Genomic DNA, 23972 nt, shown 5'->3' on the forward strand with positions numbered 1-23972 from the left:
GGGGGGGTAATAATCCTGGAGGGCTAATAAATCTGACTTCAACCATATATGTAGCTTTCATTTGCATATATTGCAGATATATATAACTCTTAGCCTTGAACGCTGAACCATCAGTGCTCTTTGAAGTGTGTTTTGAGTATCTAGCAGTCGGTGCCAGACTGGAGCTGATAGGGGCCTTGTATAATCTCTAGAGAAATGTTCAGGGGCTGAAGGGAAAAGAGCCTTACCTGAGGGCCACAAGCTTCCTTACTTGTCTTTTTTTCTCTTTTCCTCTCTCTCTCTCTCTCTGTCTCTGTCTTCTCGACTCTAACGCTGCGTCCCAATTCACGTACTTAGTGAAGTTTATTTATAAACAAATTTCGAGAGGATCACGTGCTTATGATTGTTCACAGCTGTTCCAGCATTAGCTCATGACTAATTATCCTATCAGACGATTCTTAACTCACTATAAATAACCAGAGTTTTTTCATCTCAATATCTTCGTCTCGAAGAATCCCCCCCCCAACCCTACTTTCCCTCCTTTCAAACGGGCGACATGGTGGCAAGAGATTAGCACTGTTGCCTCACAGCAAGAATGCCCCTAGTTTAATTTCTTTCCAAACCATGCAACATTTCTGTGCGGGGTTTTGCTCGTTCTCCGGTTTTGCTCGTTCTCCGGTCCTCCGGTTTCCTCCCACAATTCAAAAACAAGCACCCTAAACAATTAATCCAAAATATTTTTAGCCAAGCTCTGAGTACACCTTCTCAGCATCCATATATGACACTTAGCTAGAATAAGCAAGGGGGGAGTCATCAAGATCCACCTGAGCTCAAACTCCCCTCTCGCCCTGCAACGGAAGGGAGCCCAGGGCTCGAGGATCCTATAAGCTCAGGGCTCTCTCCCGGGACAGCATGCCAAACAAGCTTTATTATCGATCATCAGCTAAGTGTGAACTCTTGAATAGACCATTTTGAGGGATGTCAACAAAAACAATGGTCCTAACATATTTCCTGCTTTACATTTTTAATTTCTATAACTTCCAAGAACCTAAAATGAGCCATGATAGCTCTTTTATCATGAAGTTATGATTGAACTGCCCCTTGTTACAGTTATGAAATAGTTTGATGATAAGCAGGAAATGTTCATGGGCCAATGACATGACCACATTGAAACGGTCTATACTACGCCCTAAAAGTATGTACTATTTTCTGAAGGAAAAATACATTCTGTTGAGTGTGTTGCAGAAGAGAATGCAAGCTTTGGGACATACTATTTGCTTGTTAACAGATCCACACATCATTCACGTTTCTGTCATATTTATTTTCCTACCTTATTGGTGAAGCAGCAGCAGGTTAATCTCCTATTCGCGAGTCTTTCATCCAGAGAAAACTCCTCAGCTCTTTAGACAATTCTGCATTCAGACGTTAATGTCCAAACACGTCTTGATATAGGTTCAGTATTGTTGTTGAGATGAAATATAACAGAAAATGTGATTTTTATATATATATATATATATATATATATATATATATAATTATTTTTTAGGGGTTTTCACCTTTATTTTGACAGGACAGTAGAAAGAATGGACAGGAAAGTGTGGGGAGCAGAGAGAGGGGAAGGATCGGCATAGGACCTCGAGGCGGCAATTGAACCTGGGTCGCCGCAAACACTGGAGTGCATGTGTCGGTGCACTTTCCACTACCCCATAGGCACCAACTGAAAATGTGGTTTTAATATGTTCCAGTTGGTTAGATATTAATTAAAAGTCACACAAACATCTTCACCGAAGCCTCTCTACTTGATGTTTGTAGTTTATTTACACTTTTCACCCGTGTTTGTAGTTCTAATCAAATTCACGTGCAATGCGCAATGTATTGTGGGCAATATCAGCAGTTATTATTATATACTTATTTGGAAATAGTAAGCTTTCCGGGAATCTTTGGCATACTATTTTCAACATACTATGATTTGGGACATACTAATTCTATTTTCAAATGCTATTAAGGTTGGATAGTATGCGAATTGGGATGCAGTTTAAGAGTTTATATTGATAAAATGCTTTAAATACAACTCAAAGTATGAGTAAAAAGTAGCACTTCTGAGGTGCTTTTTAGACCTGGTCACTTCATGCGTTTTTTCTGATTGGAAAGCCATTTGATTGTGAAAATACGGGTGTAAATGCCCTCAGAAACGCAATTAAGACTGATAGAAATCCAACTGCTCAGTCCACTAAGACGCATAAGGAACGAAAGGCCACAGGTGACAGTGTGAGATGTTTAGATTGTTTTATTTACTTTTTTTCATTTTGATCAGGTGGCACAGTGGCTCAGTGGCTAGCACTGTTGCCTCACGGCAAGAAGGTTGCTGGTTCGAGTCCCAGCTGGGCTAGTTGGCATTTCTGTGTTGTTTGCATGTTTTCCCCGTTGGTGTGGGTTTCCTCAGGGTGCTCCGGTGTCCCCCACAGTCCAAACACATGCGCTATAGGGGAAATGAAGGAACTAAACTGGTCGTAGTGTATGAGTGTGTGTGTGGATGAGTGTCTATGGATGTTTCCCAGTACTGCGTTGTAGCTGGAAGGCCATCCGCTGTGTAAAACATATGCTGGAATAGTTGGTGGTTCGTTCTGTTGTGGTGACCCCTGATAAATAAGGGACAAAGCTGAAGGAAAATAAATGTTTGGGTTCGGGTTCCACATATGGAAACATATTTACTCCTCTTAAAAATGAAGAAAAACATGTGAGAGTGCACTTGTTGTGTACTACAGTATAGGACCACTATATATAGGCCTATGTATAGGCCACAGGTGAGAGTTTGAGATGTTTATTTGTGTTGTTCTATTTTAATTGTTTCGTTTCATTTATATTTGAAAAGATTGATTTTATTTATTAATTTATTTCTGAATTATCATGAAATGATGACATTAAATTAATCTCAGATGGCAGCATTAGGAGCATGTTTAATGCACATTTCCAGTTTTAACAGCATATTTCCCAAGTGCTGTTTAACAGAACAAGGAAATGTTCACAGTGTTTCTTTTAAAGCATTATATATAGTAGAAGTAAAGCATTATATATCAGTTTCATTGTGTGCGTGTGTCCGTGCGTGCGTGTGTGTGTATATATATATATATATATATATATATATATATATATATATATATAGGGACAGGGGCAGTGCATTCCTCGGCTATGATTCCATGAGCCCTCAAATGTTTTATTAGTTTGACGGGTTTCCTCCCTTAAATGCAACTTTTGTAAAGCATCTGCTTCAGGTTGCGGTGTCAGAATCCTTGCTTGTACAATACCGCCATACTTTAATTCAATTCAATTCAATTCAATTTACCTTTATTTGTATAGCGCTTATACAATGTAGATTGTGTCAAAGCAGCTTCACATAAAAGGTCACAGTAAATAGGAACAGTGTAGTTCAGTTTGTAGTGTTTAAGTTCAGTTCAGTTGAGCTCAGTTCAGTGTGGTTTAATAATCACTACTGAGAGTCCAAATACTGAAGAGCAAATCCAACGATGCGCAGCTCTACAGATCCTGAACCATGCAAGCCAGTGGCGACAGCGGAGAGGGAAAAAAAACTTCACTAAAGGCGGAAGTGAAGAAAAAAAACCTTGAGAGAAACCAGACTCAGTTGGGCACGACCATTTTAATTTCTCCGCTGGCCAAACGTCTTGTGCAGAGCTGCAGTCTCAGTGGCGGAGGCTGGAAGCTGGCCTCAGCGAAGACTCGTCTGTCTCTGGAGCGTCACAGGAAACAGTCTCATGTTCTCCACTCTTCCATGACCATCGCAGTAGTTGTTCAGGATTCGGCCAGGTCCAGGATATGGAAACCTTGGGATCATCTCGTTGTTGGTCTTGGATCGAATCAGTGACTCTGCATAGTCTGAGGGCCTCGGGAAGAGTATCCCCAGGTGGAAATGGAGAATAAAGAGAATAATTAGCGTAGCTGATGTTCACAGTGTATATCAGCAAGATGCATAACCTGTGTGGAAGCCCCCTAAGTGGTGCACTAAGTGTATGCTTTACTGAACAGATAGGTCTTTAATCTAGTTTTGAATTGGGAGAGTGTGTCTGAGCCTCGGACGTTATCAGGAAGGCTATTCCAGAGTTTAGGAGCTATAAATGAGAAGGCTCGACCTCCTTTACTCGACTTTGCTATTCTAGGTACTACCAGAAGCCCTGAGTTTTGAGATCTTAAAGAGCGAGTTGGATTGTAGCGAGACAGAAGATTGGTTAGATAAACAGGAGCTAGATTATTTAAAGCTTTATATGTAAGAAGCAATATTTTAAATTCAATACGAAACTTAACAGGCAGCCAGTGTAAGGAGGATAAAATTGGGGTGATGTGATCAAATTTTCTTGACCTGGTAAGAACTCTGGCAGCTGCATTTTGTACTAATTGAAGTTTGTTAATAGAGGATGCTGGGCAGCCAGCAAACAGAGCATTACAGTAGTCCAGCCTAGAAGTCATAAAAGCATGGACTAGCTTTTCTGCATCTGAGATGGATAGCATACTTCGTAACTTAGCTATATTTCTCAGATGAAAGAAAGCAGTTTTTGTGACATGGGAAATATGATTTTTAAAAGTTAAATTGCTGTCTAATATGACACCCAGATCTTTTATAGTAGAGCTAACGCTAACTTTGTATCCCTCTAATTGTAGGTCGAGTTGTGAGATCTGCTGTGTACAGGATTTAGGCCCAATAAGTAATAATTCTGTTTTGTCTGAGTTTAAGAGAAGATAATTGTTGGTCATCCAGTCTTTAACATCTTTAATACACTCAGTTAGCTTGGACAGATTAGACGTCTCGTCAGGTTTAGTTGAAATATATAATTGAGTATCATCTGCATAGCAGTGAAAGCTGATCCCATGTCTTCTAATAATGTCTCCCAGGGGTAGCATGTATATTGTAAACAGTAAAGGGCCTAAAACTGATCCTTGAGGCACCCCGTATTTTACTGGGCTGATTTGTGAAGGCTGTCCATTTATATTTACAAACTGGTAACGGTCAGATAAGTATGACTTAAACCATTGTAGGGCATGTCCCTGGACACCTGTAGACTTTAAGCGATTAATAAGGATACCATGGTCAATGGTGTCAAATGCCGCACTAAGATCGAGTAGAACTAATAGCGAGATGCACCCTTGGTCAGCAGCTAAGAGTAAATCGTTGGTTATTTTCACTAATGCAGTTTCTGTACTGTGATGGGCTCTGAAACCTGACTGAAACACTTCAAAAACATTGTTGGTCTGCAGAAAGGAGCATAATTGAGCAGAAACAACTTTTTCTAGTATTTTAGATATAAATGGAAGGTTTGAAATAGGCCTATAATTAGCTAAGTTGCTGGATTCCAGTTGTGGTTTCTTAATAATAGGTTTAATAACAGCTAACTTGTAAGGATTTGGAACATGGCCTAAAGATAAAGAAGAGTTGATAATGTTAAGAAGAGGTTCTCCTATAACAGGTAGCAATTCTTTCAGTAACTTTGTTGGAATTGGGTCCAATATACACGTAGCTGATTTAGAGCTATTTATAATTTTGTCTAGCTCTTCCTGTTCTATGATTTTAAAGCACTGTAGGTTATTTAGATTCAGAGGCGTGTTTACTGGATCTGAAGTATAAGGCAGTGCAGAAAGTTTAATATCTCCTATTTTCTGTCTAAAGCCTTCTATTTTATCACTGAAAAAATTCATGAAGTCATCACTACTAATTTGCGGTGGAACGTTTTGTTCCAAAGATGACCGATTATTTGTTAATTTAGCGATGGTGTTAAATAAGAATCTAGGATTGTTATGATTATTTTCTATCAGTTGGAATCACTTTAGAATGCTTAGTTTAAGCAAATTTGATGAATGCGATCGTACATGTTGATGAATCTGAAGGTAGTCATGCACCTTGTCGTAGCACCAGTGGCATCAAAATTAGTCACCAAAATTCATATGCAGATTCGATGATTCTGCTTGTGAGAGACTGTTCTCACTCTCAGCTCACATCATTCAAAAGAAAAGGGCCACATTATCCCCTGATAATGTCAACAGACTGGACTGTCTTAGCAATTGACTAAATGTGAAGGAGGACTAAACAATATTCTTTCTACTTTATAATTAATGTTGGCAACTCTCAGCTGTACAACTTTTCAATGAGTGCTATTGTTTGTATTCATTACTTTATTATTATAATTTTCCAATTTCCATATTTGCGATGCCTGTGACTAGCTTTTCTAACACATGCTAACAGTTTAAACTTCCTACTGACATGCTAATCTTGCTAGAAAGGTGCTAGCAACACGATAGTGACATGCTAGTCATGCTAGTAACATGCTACAATAATGCTAACAACATGCTAATTCATGCTAGCTACATGCTAATTCATGCTAGAATCATGCTAGTTACATGCTAATTCATGCTAGAATAATGTTAACTACATGCTAACTCATGCTAGAATCATGCTAGTAACATGCTAATTCATGCTAGTAACACGCTGGTAACATGCTAATTGATACTAGAATCATGCTAACAACATGCTAATTCATGCTAGAAACATGCTAGTAACATGCTAATTCATGCTAGGAATACGCTAATAACATGCTAATTCATGCTACAATAATGCTAACAACATGCTATTTCATGCTAGAATCATGCTAGTAACATGCTAATTCATGCTAGTAACATGCTAATTCATGCTAGAATCATGCTAATTCATGCTAATAACATGCTAATTCATGGTAGGATCATGCTAGTAACATGCTAATTCATGCTAGAAACATGCAAGTAACATGCTAATTCGTGCTAGGATCATGCTAGTAACATGCTAATTCATGCTAGAATCATGCTAGTAACATGCTAATTCATGCTAGGATCATGCTAGCAACATGCTAATTCATGCTAGAACCATGCTAGTAACATGCTAAATCATGCTAGAATTATGCTAGAAACATGCTAATTCATGCTAGAATCATGCTAACAACATGCTAATACATGCTAATCCATGTTATAATCATGCTAGTTACATGCTAATTCATGCTAGTAACATGCTAATTCATGCTAGGAATACGCTAATAACATGCTAATTCATGCTACAATAATGCTAACAACATGTTATTTCATGCTAGAATCATGCTAGTAACATGCTAATGCATGCTAGTAACATGCTAATTCATGCTAGAATCATGCTAATTCATGCTAATAACATGCTAATTCATGGTAGGATCATGCTAGTAACATGCAAATTCATGCTAGAAACATGCAAGTAACATGCTAATTCGTGCTAGGATCATGCTAGTAACATGCTAATTCATGCTAGAATCATGCTAGTAACATGCTAATTCATGCTAGGATCATGCTAGCAACATGCTAATTCATGCTAGAACCATGCTAGTAACATGCTAAATCATGCTAGAATTATGCTAGAAACATGCTAATTCATGCTAGAATCATGCTAACAACATGCTAATACATGCTAATCCATGTTATAATCATGCTAGTTACATGCTAATTCATGCTAGTTACAAGCTAATTCATGCTAGAATCATGCTAGTTACATGCTAATTCATGCTAGAATCATGCTAATTCATGGTAGAATCATGCTAGTTACATGCTAATCTATGTTAGAATCATGCTAGTTACTTGCTAATTCATTCTAGTAACATGCTAATTCATGCTAGAAACATGCTAGTAATATGCTAATTAATGCTAGAATCATGCTAATTGATGTTAGCAACTGCCTAGCAACCACTCAGAATACTTATCAACCGCCTAGCAACAACCTAGAAACATGCTAACATATATGTACTTATCTATGCCGACTGTTTCAAACTTCATAAAAACTGCTTCAGTTATTTACACTTTAAAACGACTTCAAACTTTTAGACTCGGCTTTTCAAGCCACCATAAAGTTTGTCCTCAGACTTTAATATCTGTATTTTGGCATTTTTCTGCAGTCCACTCAGAATCCAACATCATTTTGTTCTTTATTGCCATTGATTGTTTTGAAATTCAAATGGCATTTACATGCCTGTGTTTTTAGTTCTGTAATAAATATGGCTGTCAAGCCAACAGTTTGAGGATCTTGATGGCTTATTTTAGGTTTGTTGTTTACATGAAGAAATCTGTGTTAAACAAGGTAAACAAAAATTCTAATAAGCAATCATATTTTGAATTTAAAATAGTTTTTTTTGTCTTGCGTTTACATTCATTTTACGTTTAAATAGCCAAGCTTTGTAACATCATGGGTGTCATTTTTCTATAGAGCTGCGCATCGTTGGATTTGCTCTTCAATATTTGGACTCTCAGTAGTGATTATTAAACCACACTGAACTGAGCTAAACTGAACTGAACTTAAACACTACAAACTGAACTACACTGTTCCTATTTACTGTGACCTTTTATGTGAAGCTGCTTTGACACAATCTACATTGTATAAGCGCTATACAAATAAAGGTGAATTGAATAGAATTTTTGATTAATCTGTTGTATTATTGTCCTTATTATTATCCTTAAAGTATTGATTTCCTGCTTTACATTTTGGCATATTGACCTTATTCTTTAATGCGGAAGTGTACGCATTTTTGCGATTGTTTTAGAACTTCCGATTCAGCTGCCTATGGGAGAAATGACTATGAATAATAAACGGCAGAAAACGGTCAAACTATTTACTCTACAAACAAGTGTTTACATGACAATACAGACAAAGCAGAATAATATAATAAGAAAATATCAGTTTGCAACACCAAGCAGCAAAACGAGCTGTTTTTAACGTTTAAAAATGAATGGAAGTGAATGAGAGCGGAAGTCTCGAGCCAAAATGATTCAAATGGCTGCGCCCGCTCGTACGCGGAGAATAAGGTGAATAAAGGGGGCTGATGTTTTCCTCAGCACCAGTGTTTGTTTTCTCATTTTCTTTAAACTGAAAGCTCTTGTTTTTTTTTTTTGCATCTTTTGAATCAATTAGTATTCCCTCCTCCGCTTTTGCAAATTGTGCTAACATGCTCTATTGATTCCTCCACGCTAATCTTTGTTCCTTTCACATATATACACTCTCATGCATATGCATGCGGAGGCGCTATTAATATTAATGCACGATTACCATATTAATGCATAATATAAACGATCTACTCTGTGGTTTTCGGACAGATAAAAACAAATGGAAATATTCCGCAAACACCGAGTTATATAATAAAAGTCCAATACTTTAATGAATGATAGGAAATGAGCAGTTGTTGTGTCGTGCAGAGTTCCCCCAAACGCTCATTAGTTAAAGGGTGATTTAGTCTAAATCGGCTAAACAGAAATGAACAGTCAAACCGCAATTAGCAATTACGCTTTAGACGAATGTAAGCGGCAAATTTATGCGTCGCACTAAACGCCATTGAACATCGCAGCAGACGTTTAGGGTGATTTTTATTCATAATCAGGCTCCAGTGGATCAACATTTGGGGCCTGTGGTTTTTCCTGTTGTGTGTTTGCACAGTGTTGATGGATTGATTGCTTTCTTCATACTGTAGATGATTTAAAGGGGGCCTATTATGCAAAAATCACTTTCATAAGGGGTTTAAGCACAGTTTTGTGGCAGCAGTGTGTAAATATAACCAGCTTCTAGTGGTACAAATGTATTAATTTTATTGTTTATAATCGCACTTGATAAAATCAGCCTGTAGAAACACTTTGATTGACATTTTCTATTTATACGTGTCATCAGAGGGGGAAAGCCCCGCCCACCAGTGACCATCTCTCTCTCATTATCATAGGATGTTAGTGTTTTTTTAATCTTCCACTATGCTGACACACAGGCATCTGTAGCTCCGCCCTCTTCTGAAAAGAGCTCAATCTCAATTGAATTTAAAGCGACAGTCACCAAAACGCCACAATAAGGATCAAAGGCTAAACTAGGTGAGAGTTTGCTAATAAAACGTGTTCGTGTGTTTTTGCAGGATACCGGAAGGACAGTCAGACGGGCCGATATCTTCAGGAAGACTGCGGTCTCTGGAGGAACAGCTAAGCCGAGCCAAGCAAAAGATCCAGAGTTTCCAGAGATTATCTGGAGAAGGTGAGATGATCAGGCCTCAAACAAATGATGTTCCTCTTCAGTGTTTTCGACTTGTTCAGATTTATTCAAATGGAAAACTTGTAGATGTTTTATTTTATTTTATTCATTTTTCTTTGGCTTAGTCCCTTATTTCTCAGGGGTCACCACAATGGAATCTTTTATGCAGCTGATGCCCTTCCAGCCACAACCCAGCACAGGGAAATACCTATACACTCTTACATTGTCACAGACCCACCCACACACTCTACAGCCAAATATTATATTATATTATATTATATTATATTATATTATATTATATTATATTATATTATATTATATTATATTATATTATATTATACTTTATTTTATTTTATATTATTTTATATTATATTATATTATATTATATTATATTATATTATATTATATTATATTATATTATATTATACTTTATTTTATTTTATATTATATTATATTATTTTATATTATATTATATTATATTATATTATATTATATTATATTATATTATATTATACTTTATTTTATTTTATATTATATTATATTATATTATTTTATATTATATTATATTATATTATATTATATTATATTATATTATATCACATTATTTAATATTCTATTATATTCTATTCTATTATATTCTATTCTATTCTATTCTATTCTATTCTATTATATTATATTATATTATATTATATTATATTATACTTAATTTTATCATATTATATTATATTATATTATATTAATTATATTATTTTATATTATATTATATTATATTATATCATATTATTTAATATTATATTATATTATATTATATTATATTATATTATACTTAATTTTATCATATTATATTATATTATATTATATTATATTATATTATATTATATTATATTATTTTATATTATATTATATTATATTATATTATATTATATTATACTTTATTTTATTTTATATTATATTATATTATTTTATATTATATTATATTATATTATATTATATTATATTATATTATATTATATTATATTATATTATATTATACTTTATTTTATTTTATATTATATTATATTATTTTATATTATATTATATTATATTATATTATATTATATTATATTATATTATATTATATTATATTATATCACATTATTTAATATTCTATTATATTCTATTATATTATATTCTATTATATTATATTCTATTCTATTCTATTCTATTATATTATATTATATTATATTCTATTATATTATATTATATTATATTATATTATACTTAATTTTATCATATTATATTATATTATATTATATTAATTATATTATTTTATATTATATTATATTATATTATATCATATTATTTAATATTATATTATATTATATTATATTATATTATATTATATTATATTATATTATATTATATTATATTATACTTAATTTTATCATATTATATTATATTATATTATATTATATTATATTATATTATATTATATTATATTATATTATATTATATTATATTATATTATATTATATTATATTATAAAAATGTCATCATGTCATTGACCCATGAACATTTCCTGCTTCTTATCAAACTATTTCATAAATGTAACAAGAGGTAATTCAATCATAATTTATGTTAAAACAGCTATCATAACATCATTTTTCAATATGTGGACCTTTTTGGATTTTCAGAAGCAATGGGAATTAACATATATAAAATAAAAAAAAATTAAAATTGGATATTTTATATTTTACAGAAAATGGTTTAATATTGTCATCTTTGATTTAAAGGTGTTCATTTATCTGTAAAAATACACACACGCACACACACACACACACACACACACACACACACACACACACACACATCGGAACAACAGCGGAACAAACCGCCAACTATTCCAGCATATGTTTGCCAGCATATGTTTTAAGCAACGGATGCCCTTCCAGCCGCAACACTGTGCTGGGGAAAACCCATACACACTCATTCACACACACACTCATTCACTACGGCCAATTCAGTTCATCAATTCCCCTATAGCGCATGTGTTTGGACTGTGGGGGAAACCGGAGCACCCGGAGAAAACCCACGTGAACACAGGGAGAACATGCAAACTCCACACAGAAATGCCAACTGACCTAGCCGAGACTCGAACCAGCGACCTTCTTGCTGTGAGGCTACAGTGATAACCACTGAGGCACCGTGTTATTATTATTATTTTGTTGTTTTGCTTTATAACACACAATAAAACGTAGCTCTAAAAGTGCTGTTGATGTCAAAGGTAACAACACAGTCACATTCTCAAAATCACAACATCAGTCCTTGTGTAGCTAGAGTTTAATGTTTGCACATGTTCGTCTCCATCTTTGTGTGTGTGTTCAAGTGTGTGTTTTTGTGTGTGTATAATCATGGGACTGGTCAGGGTCATTGCTGGAGGATATGCCTAAAATAACTATAACAGCATCATCAGAGGAACAGAGGTCACATACTGTATATAAGACCATCCTTAAAGAGCCTCTGTCTCTGTCTGTGATGTCTGGTCACATCATCTCCTGACCCTTATAGAAAGCCAGACAGATGCTGTGTGTCTCTTTCAGGTCCTTTGCAGTAATGAGAGGACGGATCAGAGGATAAACCTGGAGATCTGCTCACCTACACATAACCTGATGTCAAAACCAAGCCTTATAGTCACTGTACTTATTTAAACCATTCATAACTAGACATATTTAAGTTATGCACTCACCGGCCACTTTATTAGGTACACCTGTCCAGCTGCTCGTTAACGCAAATTTCTAATCAGCCAATCACATGGCAACAACTCAATTCATTTAGGCATGTAGACATGGTCAAGACGATCTGCTGCAGTTCAAACCGAGCATCAGAATGGGGAAGAAAGGTAATTTGAGGGACTTTGAACGTGGCATGGTTGTTGGTGCCAGACAGGCTGGTCTGAGTATTTCAGAAACTGTTGATCTACTGGGATTTTCAAACACAACCATCTCTAGGGTTTACAGAGAATGATCTGAAAAAGAGAAAATATCCAGTGAGCGGCAGTTCTGTGGGCGCAAATGCCTTGTTGATGCCAGAGGTCAGAGGAGAATGGCCAGACTGGTTCCAGCTGATAGAAAGGCAACAGTAACTCAAAAAACCCCTCGTTACAACATCTCTGAACACACAACACGTCCAACCTAGACGCGGATGGGCTACAGCAGCAGAAGACCACACCGGGTGCCACTCCTGTCAGCTAAGAACAGGAAGCTGAGGCTACAATTCACACAGGCTCACCAAAACTGGACAATAGAAGATTGGAGAAACGTTGCCTGGTCTGATGAGTCTCCATTTCTGCTGTGACATTCGGATGGTCGGGTCAGAATTTGGCGTCAACACCACAAAAGCATGGATCCATCCTGCCTTGTATTAGCTGTTCAGGCTGCTGGTGGTGGTGTAATGGTGTGGGGGATATTTTCTTGGCACTATTACTACCAATTAGACAAATCTGCAGCAACTGCGTGATGCTATCATGTCAATATGGACCAAAATCTCTGAGGAATATTTCCAGTACCTTGTTGAATCTTTTGTTGAAATGCTACTAAGGATTCAGGCACTTCTGAAGGCAATGATGGTTTGCCAATGATGGGTTGGTACCGGGGTCCAACCCGGAACTAGTAAGGTGTACCTAATAAAGTGGCCAGTGAGTGTATATAGACTAGTGTAAAAAATTGTTTGCCCCCTTACTGATTAAAAATAAATATATATATACAGTTGAAGTCAGAATTATTAGCCCCCCTTTGATTTTTTATTTTTTATTTTTTTTATTTCCCAAATGATGTTTAACAGAGCAAGGACATTTTCACAGTATGTCTGATAATATTTTTTCCTCTGGAGAAAGTCTTATTTGTTTTATTTCGGCTAGAATAAAAGCAGTTTTCATTTTTTTATAAACCATTTTAAGGTCAAAATCATTAGCCCCTAATGCTATTTTTTTCCGACTCTCTACAGAACAAACCATCATCACACAATAACTTGCCTAATTACCCTAACCTGCCTAGTTAACCTAATTAACCTAGTTAAGGCTTTAATTGTCACTTTAAGCTGTATAGAAGTGTCTTGAAAAATATCTAGTCAAATATTATTTACTGTCATCATGGCAAAGATAAAATAAATCAGTTATTAGAAATGAGTTATTAGCACTATTATGTTTAGGAATTATATAATAATAATTATATATATATATATATATATATATATATATATATATATATATATATATATATATATATATATATATATATATATATATATATATATAATAAGTGAAAGGAAAGCTAATTGCTAAGTGCACTATATTATAATATTAAAAAATAGGCATGCTGATGCTAATGCTGTCTATGTTTGTGGTGTTTGGTAGATCCTCCTTCAGTGTCACCCACCATAAAAAAAACCCAAGAGGAGTTACTAGAAGAGCAATGAATTCAGCTTATTACATATTACATATTTTGAGTTTATGAGTTGGATTTGCGTATTTTTGAATCGTGTTTTAAATTACGAATTGAATTTGTGTATTTTTGATTTGTGTTTTTAATTGATTAATTGGATTTGCATATTTATGAATCATATTTTGAGTTTATGAATTGGATTAGCATATTTATGAATCATATTTTGAGGTTATGAATTGGATTTGCATATTTATGAATCATATTTTGAGTTTATGAATTGGATTAGCATATTTATGAATCATATTTTGAGTTGATGAATTGGATTTGTGTATTGGTGAATTGTGTTTTGAATTGATGAGTTGGATTTGCATATTTATGAATCATATTTTGAGTTTATGAGTTGTATTTGCATATGTATGAACCATATTTTGAGTTTATGAATTAGATTTGCATATTTTTGAATCGTGTTTTAAATTACGAATTGAATTTGTGTAAGTTTGATTTGTGTTTTGAACTTACGATTTGGATCGACAGCACTGTTGTCTTTTTCTCATTGTTTGTTTTATGGAGCCAGATCAGTCTCAAAAAGAAAACATGTACAAAATAAAATTCATACATGCACAGCACAATTCATTTGTAAATTGTAAATTTGTAAACACACAGTTCATGATTTCACAAGTAAAAATCCAATTTTTTTCCCCACCAAATTAATTGGATTTTCTTTTTTTTCTAATCGTGCTTTGAACTTCCGAATTGAATTTGCATATTTTTAAACGTGTTTTTAATTTATGAATTGGATTTGCATATTTTTTTAATTGTGTTTTGAATTTACAATTTGGATTTTTGTATTTTTGAATCAGGTTGTGGATGTATGAATTTTATTTTATAAATGTATTATTTTTGAGACTGATCTTGCTCCATATTGTTTCTCTGTGTGTGTGTTTTGTGTGTGTGTGTGCGTGCGTGCGTGCGTGCGTGTCAGCAGGTCCTGGTCGCGAACAGGAGGAGCTGAGGAGGAAGGTGGAGAACGGAGTGAGAGAGCTGTGGTATTTCATCCACAGTGAGATCCAGAAACTGAGTCACGTCAACCCCACTGACAGACAGAAACAGACTGATGCGTTACTGCAGGACCTGGGTCATCAGCAGAGGTCAGATACACACACACACAGCCACTCACAGACACACACACTCACATACAATTCCTTCATGTTGTCCCAACACAAATTAAGCTACCATAGTCATTTCTACAAATTCAGGTTGAACATGAAACAATTAAGTTGTCCCAAATAAGTAACAATTTTGTTGTTTCAACTCATTTTAAATAAGTAGTTTGAACAAGCAGCAAAAGTAATTGTGGGTACATACATATACACATTCTCACACACACTCATTCACACACATTCACATATATAGACATTCTCTCTTTCTCTCTCTCTCTCTCTCTCTCTCTCTCTCTCTCTCTCTCTCACACACACACACACACACTCACAGACACACACACACAGGTTGTTTTTTACGATTTATGTGGACTTCCTCAGGTGTAATGCAGCTATTTTATTCTGTAAAAAATGCTTTTAATATTCAAACCCAAACCTCATAGGAAACCTGTGGCCAAAAAAACTGAATTGTGTACGAGCCTTTACTGTTGCCTTTCTATCAGTTGGAACCAGTCTGGCCATTCTCCTCTGATATCAACAAAGCATTAGCGCCCACAGAACTGCCGCTCACTGGATATTTTCTCTTTTTCAGACCATTCTCTGTAAACCCTAGAGATGGTTGTGCGTGAAAATCCCAGTAGATCAGCAGTTTCTGAAATACTCAGACCAGCCCGTCTGGCACCAACAACCATGCCACGTTCAAAGTGACTTAAATCCCCTTTCTTCCCCATTCTGATGCTCCGTTTGACCTGCAACAGATCCTCTTGATCATGTCTACATGTTTAAATGCATTAAGTTGCTGCCATGTGATTGGCTGATTAGAAATTTGCATTAACGAGCAGATGGACAGGTGTACCTAATAAAGTGGCCGGTTGACATGTTTAAACTACTTATTTAAAATAAGCTGAAACAACACAATACTTGAGTTTTTTGGGACAACATAATTGTTTTATGTTCAATACATTTGTAAAAACTAATCAGTTAACTTGATTCCTTCATGTTGCCCCTACACAAATCAATTGTGTGGAACCCAGCATTTTTCACAGTGCTGTGTGTCTTATGTTTGGTCATTATGAGACAGCTCCAGACACTAATATAGTGGTGTAATATAAATATAGCTGAACTTAATTTTCAATTATCGCCGGTCAGACTAATTACAGACAGAGAAGCTGTCAATATCTCATTAAGTCTCATCTCCCAGACGATCCATCAGCACATTCACACCTGTTTGTCTGTTTTGACTGAGAGAAATGCTCGATACACATTTAACACTCCCTCAGGAACTGATCCAGTCGTAATTAAACTACTCATAAACACAGCATATGCTCATCTCTGTCAGTCAGCACATCACGCTGTAAACACTGCAAAAAATCATCCTCTCACGTTGGGTTTTGTATTGTTTTCTATTAAAACGTTTCATAATTCTGAAATCAAGACCTTGAGAAGTAAACTAAGGGTGCTTTCACACCTGCCTTATTTAGTTCGGTATATCGCACTTGAGTTCGTTTTCCCTCTTGGTGCGGTTCGTTCCAATAATATCCAGCTGCAGGCCCGCAGAACCACACACGTTTTAGGCACACACGATCTAGGCAAACCAATTATGGTTACGACGGATGTTAATGTTATTAACGTCTTCTCGGACATCGTCATCAATGTAATTTTATATATATATTGTTAATAAATATTGTACACAATAAACTATAGTGTTTACTATTTCACAAATATTACGATCGAAACGGGTGAATGGGGTACCTTTGCCATACAATGTAATAGACTGAACAGTTTTCTATCAGTCATCATGACTCATAGATGATCAGTCATTATTATCTGACAATTATTAATATTATTATTATTATTATTATTATTATTATTATTATTATTATTATTATTATTATTATTATTATTATTATCTGAGTCAATATCGCAGATACTCGTTTGCTGGCCTTGCTGAACGCTCTAAATTGGACAGGTTTAATTTATATAATGGCAATAATAGCAAGTTAATATAGGCAAGAATGCATCTTTATATGTATTAAAAATCTTTTTACTAAATGTAATAAATGTATAACACTATATTAATATTTTACTCAAGCAATTATAGTAATTATATAGTAATTATAGTAAGCAATACATTGTTTTTAAACCATAAAGTACTGGTAATTTTAGCAAATTTACAAATAAATTTACTGTTATTAATCAATTGAAAATAATATATATATATATATATATATATGGCTAGATATATCTTGTTCGTTTGGGCAGGTGTAAATGCAGCAATCGTACTCGAGTGCGCACCAAAAGTGGACCAAAAAAGCGTACCCTGCTGAAAAATACAGCTTAAACCAGCCTAGGCTGGTCAAGCTGGTTTTAGCTCGTCATTTTTCAACCTGTCGTGTTGTGCGGTAGGATGCCAAATTCAAAAGTCCAAAAATAGAAAACTTAACTTTTACCGTACACCACACTGCTTTAATGCCAACCACAGACGTCTTTGGCTGAAAGAGAGCTGAATGAAGTGACGGCCTAATTAGAAATGCTGGACTCTGCAGTTCTCATGTTGCTATACTGATTTCAGCAAAAACAGTTAAATATGGTGAATTAAACTGCAGATACTGAATGCTCAGAATGAAACATCAAAGTGTAAGTTATTAAGGTAAACTTGGTTTTATATTCACACATTCATTTAGTGACAACTTGTGACACACTCCCTATATTGTTTACCACGATACTTTGAATATTCGGTCTGAAATAACCTGCAAGTGTGACCTGAAAACAACATTAACACTGTTTATTTGACTGTGAACAATGTTGTACTGTGATAGTCATTGGCTGCTAATATGATTTTGCTGTTTAGAGTTTGCAAATAATACTTTTATGAAATTATATTATAAGGAGAAAGTCCGAATGTGCGAATATAAAACCAGCTTTACCTCTATGTGTAAGATCACATATCCTGCCGTACAGGTGCAGTTCTCTGTCAGAATGCAGTTGTTTTGCTTCTTGATGATTACCCAGGCCTTGTACAGTTCCGTCTTCTTTCCTTGTCTTTGTTTAGGCAGAATCTCGTTTTTTAGCTCTACATATTGTTGAATCTGGTCATCATGGAGCATTATTTCTAGCACATGACCACACAGAACAACATTGTTGGCATCCAAAGACTTGTAGGCATTTAATCTCTCTTGTAAAATCACTTGGAGCTTCATTGAGATTGTATATTTGGGGCTGGATGGTTGGTCATTTCGTCTTATCCAATATTCATTGGGAGCGTGCTATCGCAGATGGACAACGCTCACTTTAACGTTAATTTTGCCGAATCACTGTGCTTATCACTGGGTGACGAGATGTTATAATACGCTGGAAGCATTATGTAAATTATATATATAATATGTAATCAATATAGCTTATTTCTAAGACAACAACATACTCTGTATCGCATCAGATGTCATTCCCTCGCTGTAAATGCTAGCACTCCCGTTTTTTTTTCTGCAACCTCACTGTGTGCGCATCCTGAATGTTTATAAACATGGTAATTGGTCTATACAAATCATAATAGTATATAATGGTGTAAGGGGGCTTTCACATCTGTAGATCGATTGTTTTGTTCCGAAACAGGGATTAAAATTGTTCAAATGTTGCTTTTTGTTCTTGGTGCGGTTCGCTTTCCGAAACCGGAGCACCTGGAGAAAACGTATGCCAAACCGCGGAGAACATGCAAACTCCACACAGAAAAGCCAACTGACCCAGCTGAAGCTCGAATCAGCAACCTTCTTGCTGTGAGGCGAACGTGCTACCCACTGTGCCACCATGCAGCCATTATTGCATATATAGGCTATAATTTAAATCCTACAACAGTACCTTGGACAGCTACAGTGCCACTCTGTAAAGCTTTCAAACAGTAGTCTTAAAAATTAAAGAAAGATTTGACTTTCTGCAGTGAAACAACATCACAACACTCCGAAACCGTCCCTCAGGTGGTATACTCGGCATTAAATTACAAAACAAGCCGTCTGGGCTTTGAATTAAAACGTTAAATTATTTCCCCATTGTTCAAAGAGTCTCCAAGTTTGTGTTTTATAGCTATAGGATGTTGTGGATTGTGGACATCGATGATGTGAAGCGGGTCTTTATTAGATGTGGAGCAGTGCAATCGTTTAGCAGTGCATGTAGTCTTTTAGCATGTAGTCGTTTAGCATGTAGTCATGTAGAGTTTTTGTGCTACCAAAATACAGCACTACATGCAATGAACTCACGCTTAGTCAAAGCGAAAGTTAAGGTCTCATTGTCTAGGATGTCAATATTAATCAAGCTGTAGCCACAAATAAAACAATAGGCTATTTTATTATTAAGATTTCAGATGATGGGTTAGTAATTATATTATACATGGTTAATTATATTCACGTCAATAAAGTAGTAACTTTAAAAAATAAAATATGTCCGTAAGAATGTGGTGGGCCAGTGATTCCCTTCTCTGCCAGATGGTTTTAAAACCCTTTTCCAAACTGTATCGTTTAGACCTGTATCATTTTTTATGTTAAACGTAGTGTTGTTCACTTGTGGATGTATGATGACTAGCGCGCTTCTACTGAGCCTGCTGTGGTAGCTTGGGAACAGAGCCACGACGCCAACACACCGAATCTGTCGGCACAGTTCACCACGGTTGTCTAATCGTGCCAAGAATTCCGGGCCGAGAAATTTTTTGCAATTGTGATGCGCCATTCGAGGCTCAGTGGAGAAACATCCGTAACCGTACCGAAGTGTTCTTAGAATGGTTTGGCATGATAGTGAAAAAGCGGCTCAAGTGAATAACCTAAACTGAATCCGATTGAGCATGCATTTCACTTGCTGAAGACAAAATTGTAGGGAAAATCCCCCAAGAACAAGCAGGAACTGAAGATAGTTGCAGTCGAGGCCTGGCAGAGCACCACCAGGGATGAAACCCAGCGTCTGGTGATGTCTATGCGTTCCAGACTTCAGGCTGTAATTGACTGCAAATGATTTGCAACCAAGTATTAAAAAGTGAAAGTCTGATTTATGATTATTATTCTGTCCAATTACGTTTGGTCCCTTAACAAGTGAGAAGCACTTATGCAAACAGTTATAATTCCTACAGCGTTCACCTGATTTGGATGTAAATACCCTCAAATTAAAGCTGACAGTCTGCAGTTGAATCACATCTTATTCATTTCATTTCAAATCTAATGTGTTGGTATGTAGAGCCCAAAATATATGAATTGTGTCAATGTCCAAATATTTATGGACCTGACTGTATATACTGATTCTATATCAGAAGTCGCGTTAACCAAAACCTTAGTGATTTTATACATATGTTTTTAATAGTTCGGTTAGACAGCATGCTTTTACTTTCGTATTTAACAAAAAACACGCTTTTCATTCATTCATTCATTCATTTTCCTTCGGCTTAGTCTTTTTTATTTTAGAGGTCACCACAGCGGAATGAACCGCCAACTTATCCAGCATATGTTTTACGCAGCGGATGCCCTTCCAGTACTGGGAAACGCACATACACTCTCACATTCACTGGGCTGTTAGTATTGCTTTCTCACAACAGTCGATCCACTCCAGAGTTTGTTTGAACAGAACCAAGACCCTCTCATTCGGGTGATCTCGGACCGATCGTTTTGGCGCCAACCAGAGCATGATTGCAGGTTTCACATTTGCCCAAATGAACTGAACTAATGGGGCAAACACGCCAGGTTCCGAAACAAACATCTAGATGTAAAAGCACCCTAAGATAAATATAACTATACTAATATTCATAGAGCAAGTACCTTAACATTGACAGCTAAAAGATACATGTAAATAATGCAATAAAAAAAGTTTGTGCGTGCGTGTGTGTGTGTATGTGTGTGTGTGTTTGTGTGTTCAGAGCGATCATGACGGATCTGCATGAGCTGGGTCAGGCTGATGGAGCAGGCGAATGGAGAGATAAAGAGGCCAGAGATCTGTCCATCCTCGTGCAGAACAGAATCTCCTTCCTGCAGGTACAGCAGCTCCACTCCTCTCAAACACTGCAGGAAAAAACAACTATATTCTAAATAATTATTGCTGTTTCAATTTACAGTTATCGAAATAAATACTTTAAGACTTTTTTGCAGAAAGAAAATAAAAGTCACATTAAAATACTAAAGTAATTACTGATACTGTTTGTGAGTTTGATTTTCTGTTAATTAAAATCAAAGCGTAAGATCAAGTGAAGTCATTCAGTGATTTGTTTAACTTTTCTCATCCTATATTCAAAATTGTCACAGAGTCTTGCAGGATCATTTAAATCTCCATCATGCAGAATTTTCTCCTCTCAAATGAAGCGCAGATTTGTCAAATGGAATCATCAAAGATCCTCTTCGTTTAGCATGAGAATAATGAAGCTGCTAATTAGAGATGTGGGAAATAAAGAGATGAATGTGTCCAGAACCAATTATATGAAGTGAATCCAGCTGTAAACAAAAGACCACAATTCACCATTGTTTTATTTGGAGATCAGAAAGACTGTGCACTTACTCATGTGTATATAAAGAGGATCAAAAAAGCTCTTCTTTGAATTTGGAGCATGTTTTTATTGCTTTATGTCTTGCTTAAATCATATTAGACAGTGTTGAGTTATAAAGTATATTTTAAAATTGTTAATTGTTGAGTTGTGTGGTTTGGTTGGGTTTCCTGGATGGATGGATGGCAAAAAGGAACAAATTGATGGACAGATGGATAGATGGATGGATGAAGCGACAGATGGATGGATGGATGGATGGATGGATGGATGAAGGGATGAATCGACAGATGAAGGGATGGATGGATGGACAGAAAGATGTATAAATGAATGGATGGACGGACGGAAGAATGGATAAATGGATGGATGAATGGTTGGTACAAAGGAACAAATGGATGAACAGATGGATTAAGGATGGAAGGATGGATGGATGTATTATGGACCAGGGGACAGATGGATGGATGTACGGACTGACAGTTAGGTGGTATGGACAGTTAGTTGGGCAATTAGTTGGTTGATGGTTTGGATGGATGGATGGATGGATGTACAGACAATTGGATAGAGAGATGGATGGATGGATGGATGGATGGATGAATGGACTGTGAAGGGATGGGTGGACAGAAGAAAGGATTGTTGGATTAACAGAAAGATGTACGAATGAATGGATGGATCTACAGACGGATTTATAAATGGATGAATGGATAGATGAATGATTGGCACAAAGGAACAAATTAATGGACAGATGGATGGATAGATGAAGGGACAGATGGATGAGTGGATGGATAGATGGTTGGACAGAGAAAGGGATAGATGGATGACCAGAAAGGTGTATGGATAGACGGACGGACGGATCAATGGATGGATGGATGGATAAATGGATAGATGAATGAGTGGATGGATGGATGGACAGATGAAGGGATGGATGGACAGACAAAGGGATGGATGGATGAACAGAAAGGTGTTTGAATGGATGAATGGATAAATGGATAGATGAATGGTTGGCAAAAAGAAACAAATTGATGCACAGATGGATGGATGAAGGGACAGATGGATGGATGGATGAAGAGATGGATGGATTAGTGGTTGTCCTAAAGGAACAAATGGATGGACAGATGGATGGATGAAGGGACAGATGGATGGATGGACGAAGAGATGGATGGATTAATGGTTGTCCTAAAGGAACAAATTGATGCACAGATGGATGGATGAAGGGACAGATGGATGGATGGACGAAGAGATGGATGGATTAATGGTTGTCCTAAAGGAACAAATGGATGGACAGATGGATGAATGGATGAATGGATGAGGGGACAGATGGATGGATAAATAGATGCATGAAGGGACAGAGAGACGTATGGACAAATTGATAAACAAAGGGACAGATGAACAAATGGATGGTTGGATGGATGAATGGATGGACGGAGGCACAAATAGACGGATGGATGAATGCATGAATGGATGGATAGATAGATGACTAGACAGACGAGGGGACAGATGGACAAACTGATGGAGAAATGAATGGATGAATGATTATATGGATGAACGGATAGATGGACGGAAAAACAGATGGACGGAGGGATGGATGAACAAATGGACAATTGAAGGGATGGATGAATAGATGCATAGATGGATGGATGGACGGACAAAGGGATGAATGAACGAATGGATGGACAGATGGATTAGTAGATGGATGAAGGGATGGAGAGATGAATAAACGGATGGATGGATGGATGGATAAACGGACTAAGGGACAAATGGATGGATGGATTGATGGATGGATAGACGAATGGACTAAGGGACAGATGGATAATTCGATGGATGGATGGATGGACGGACTAAGGGACAGATGGATGGATGGATGGATGGAT

At 36.1% G+C, this 23972-nt stretch overlaps 1 protein-coding gene across 1 annotated transcript in view; it reads left to right on the plus strand.

Annotated features, from left to right (window-relative positions):
• Positions 1–23972, plus strand: part of fut8b (fucosyltransferase 8b (alpha (1,6) fucosyltransferase)) — a 206031-nt gene that overhangs the window by 144270 nt on the left and 37789 nt on the right. Inside the window, exons 3-5 of the mRNA XM_056481322.1 lie at positions 9918–10033; positions 15434–15596; positions 21490–21604. Coding sequence (XP_056337297.1) covers positions 9918–10033; positions 15434–15596; positions 21490–21604 — 394 coding nt within the window. The remainder of the gene's footprint in view (positions 1–9917; positions 10034–15433; positions 15597–21489; positions 21605–23972) is intronic.

The sequence above is a fragment of the Danio aesculapii genome, chromosome 20, assembly GCF_903798145.1.
Source record: "Danio aesculapii chromosome 20, fDanAes4.1, whole genome shotgun sequence".
Classification (NCBI taxonomy): domain Eukaryota; kingdom Metazoa; phylum Chordata; class Actinopteri; order Cypriniformes; family Danionidae; genus Danio; species Danio aesculapii.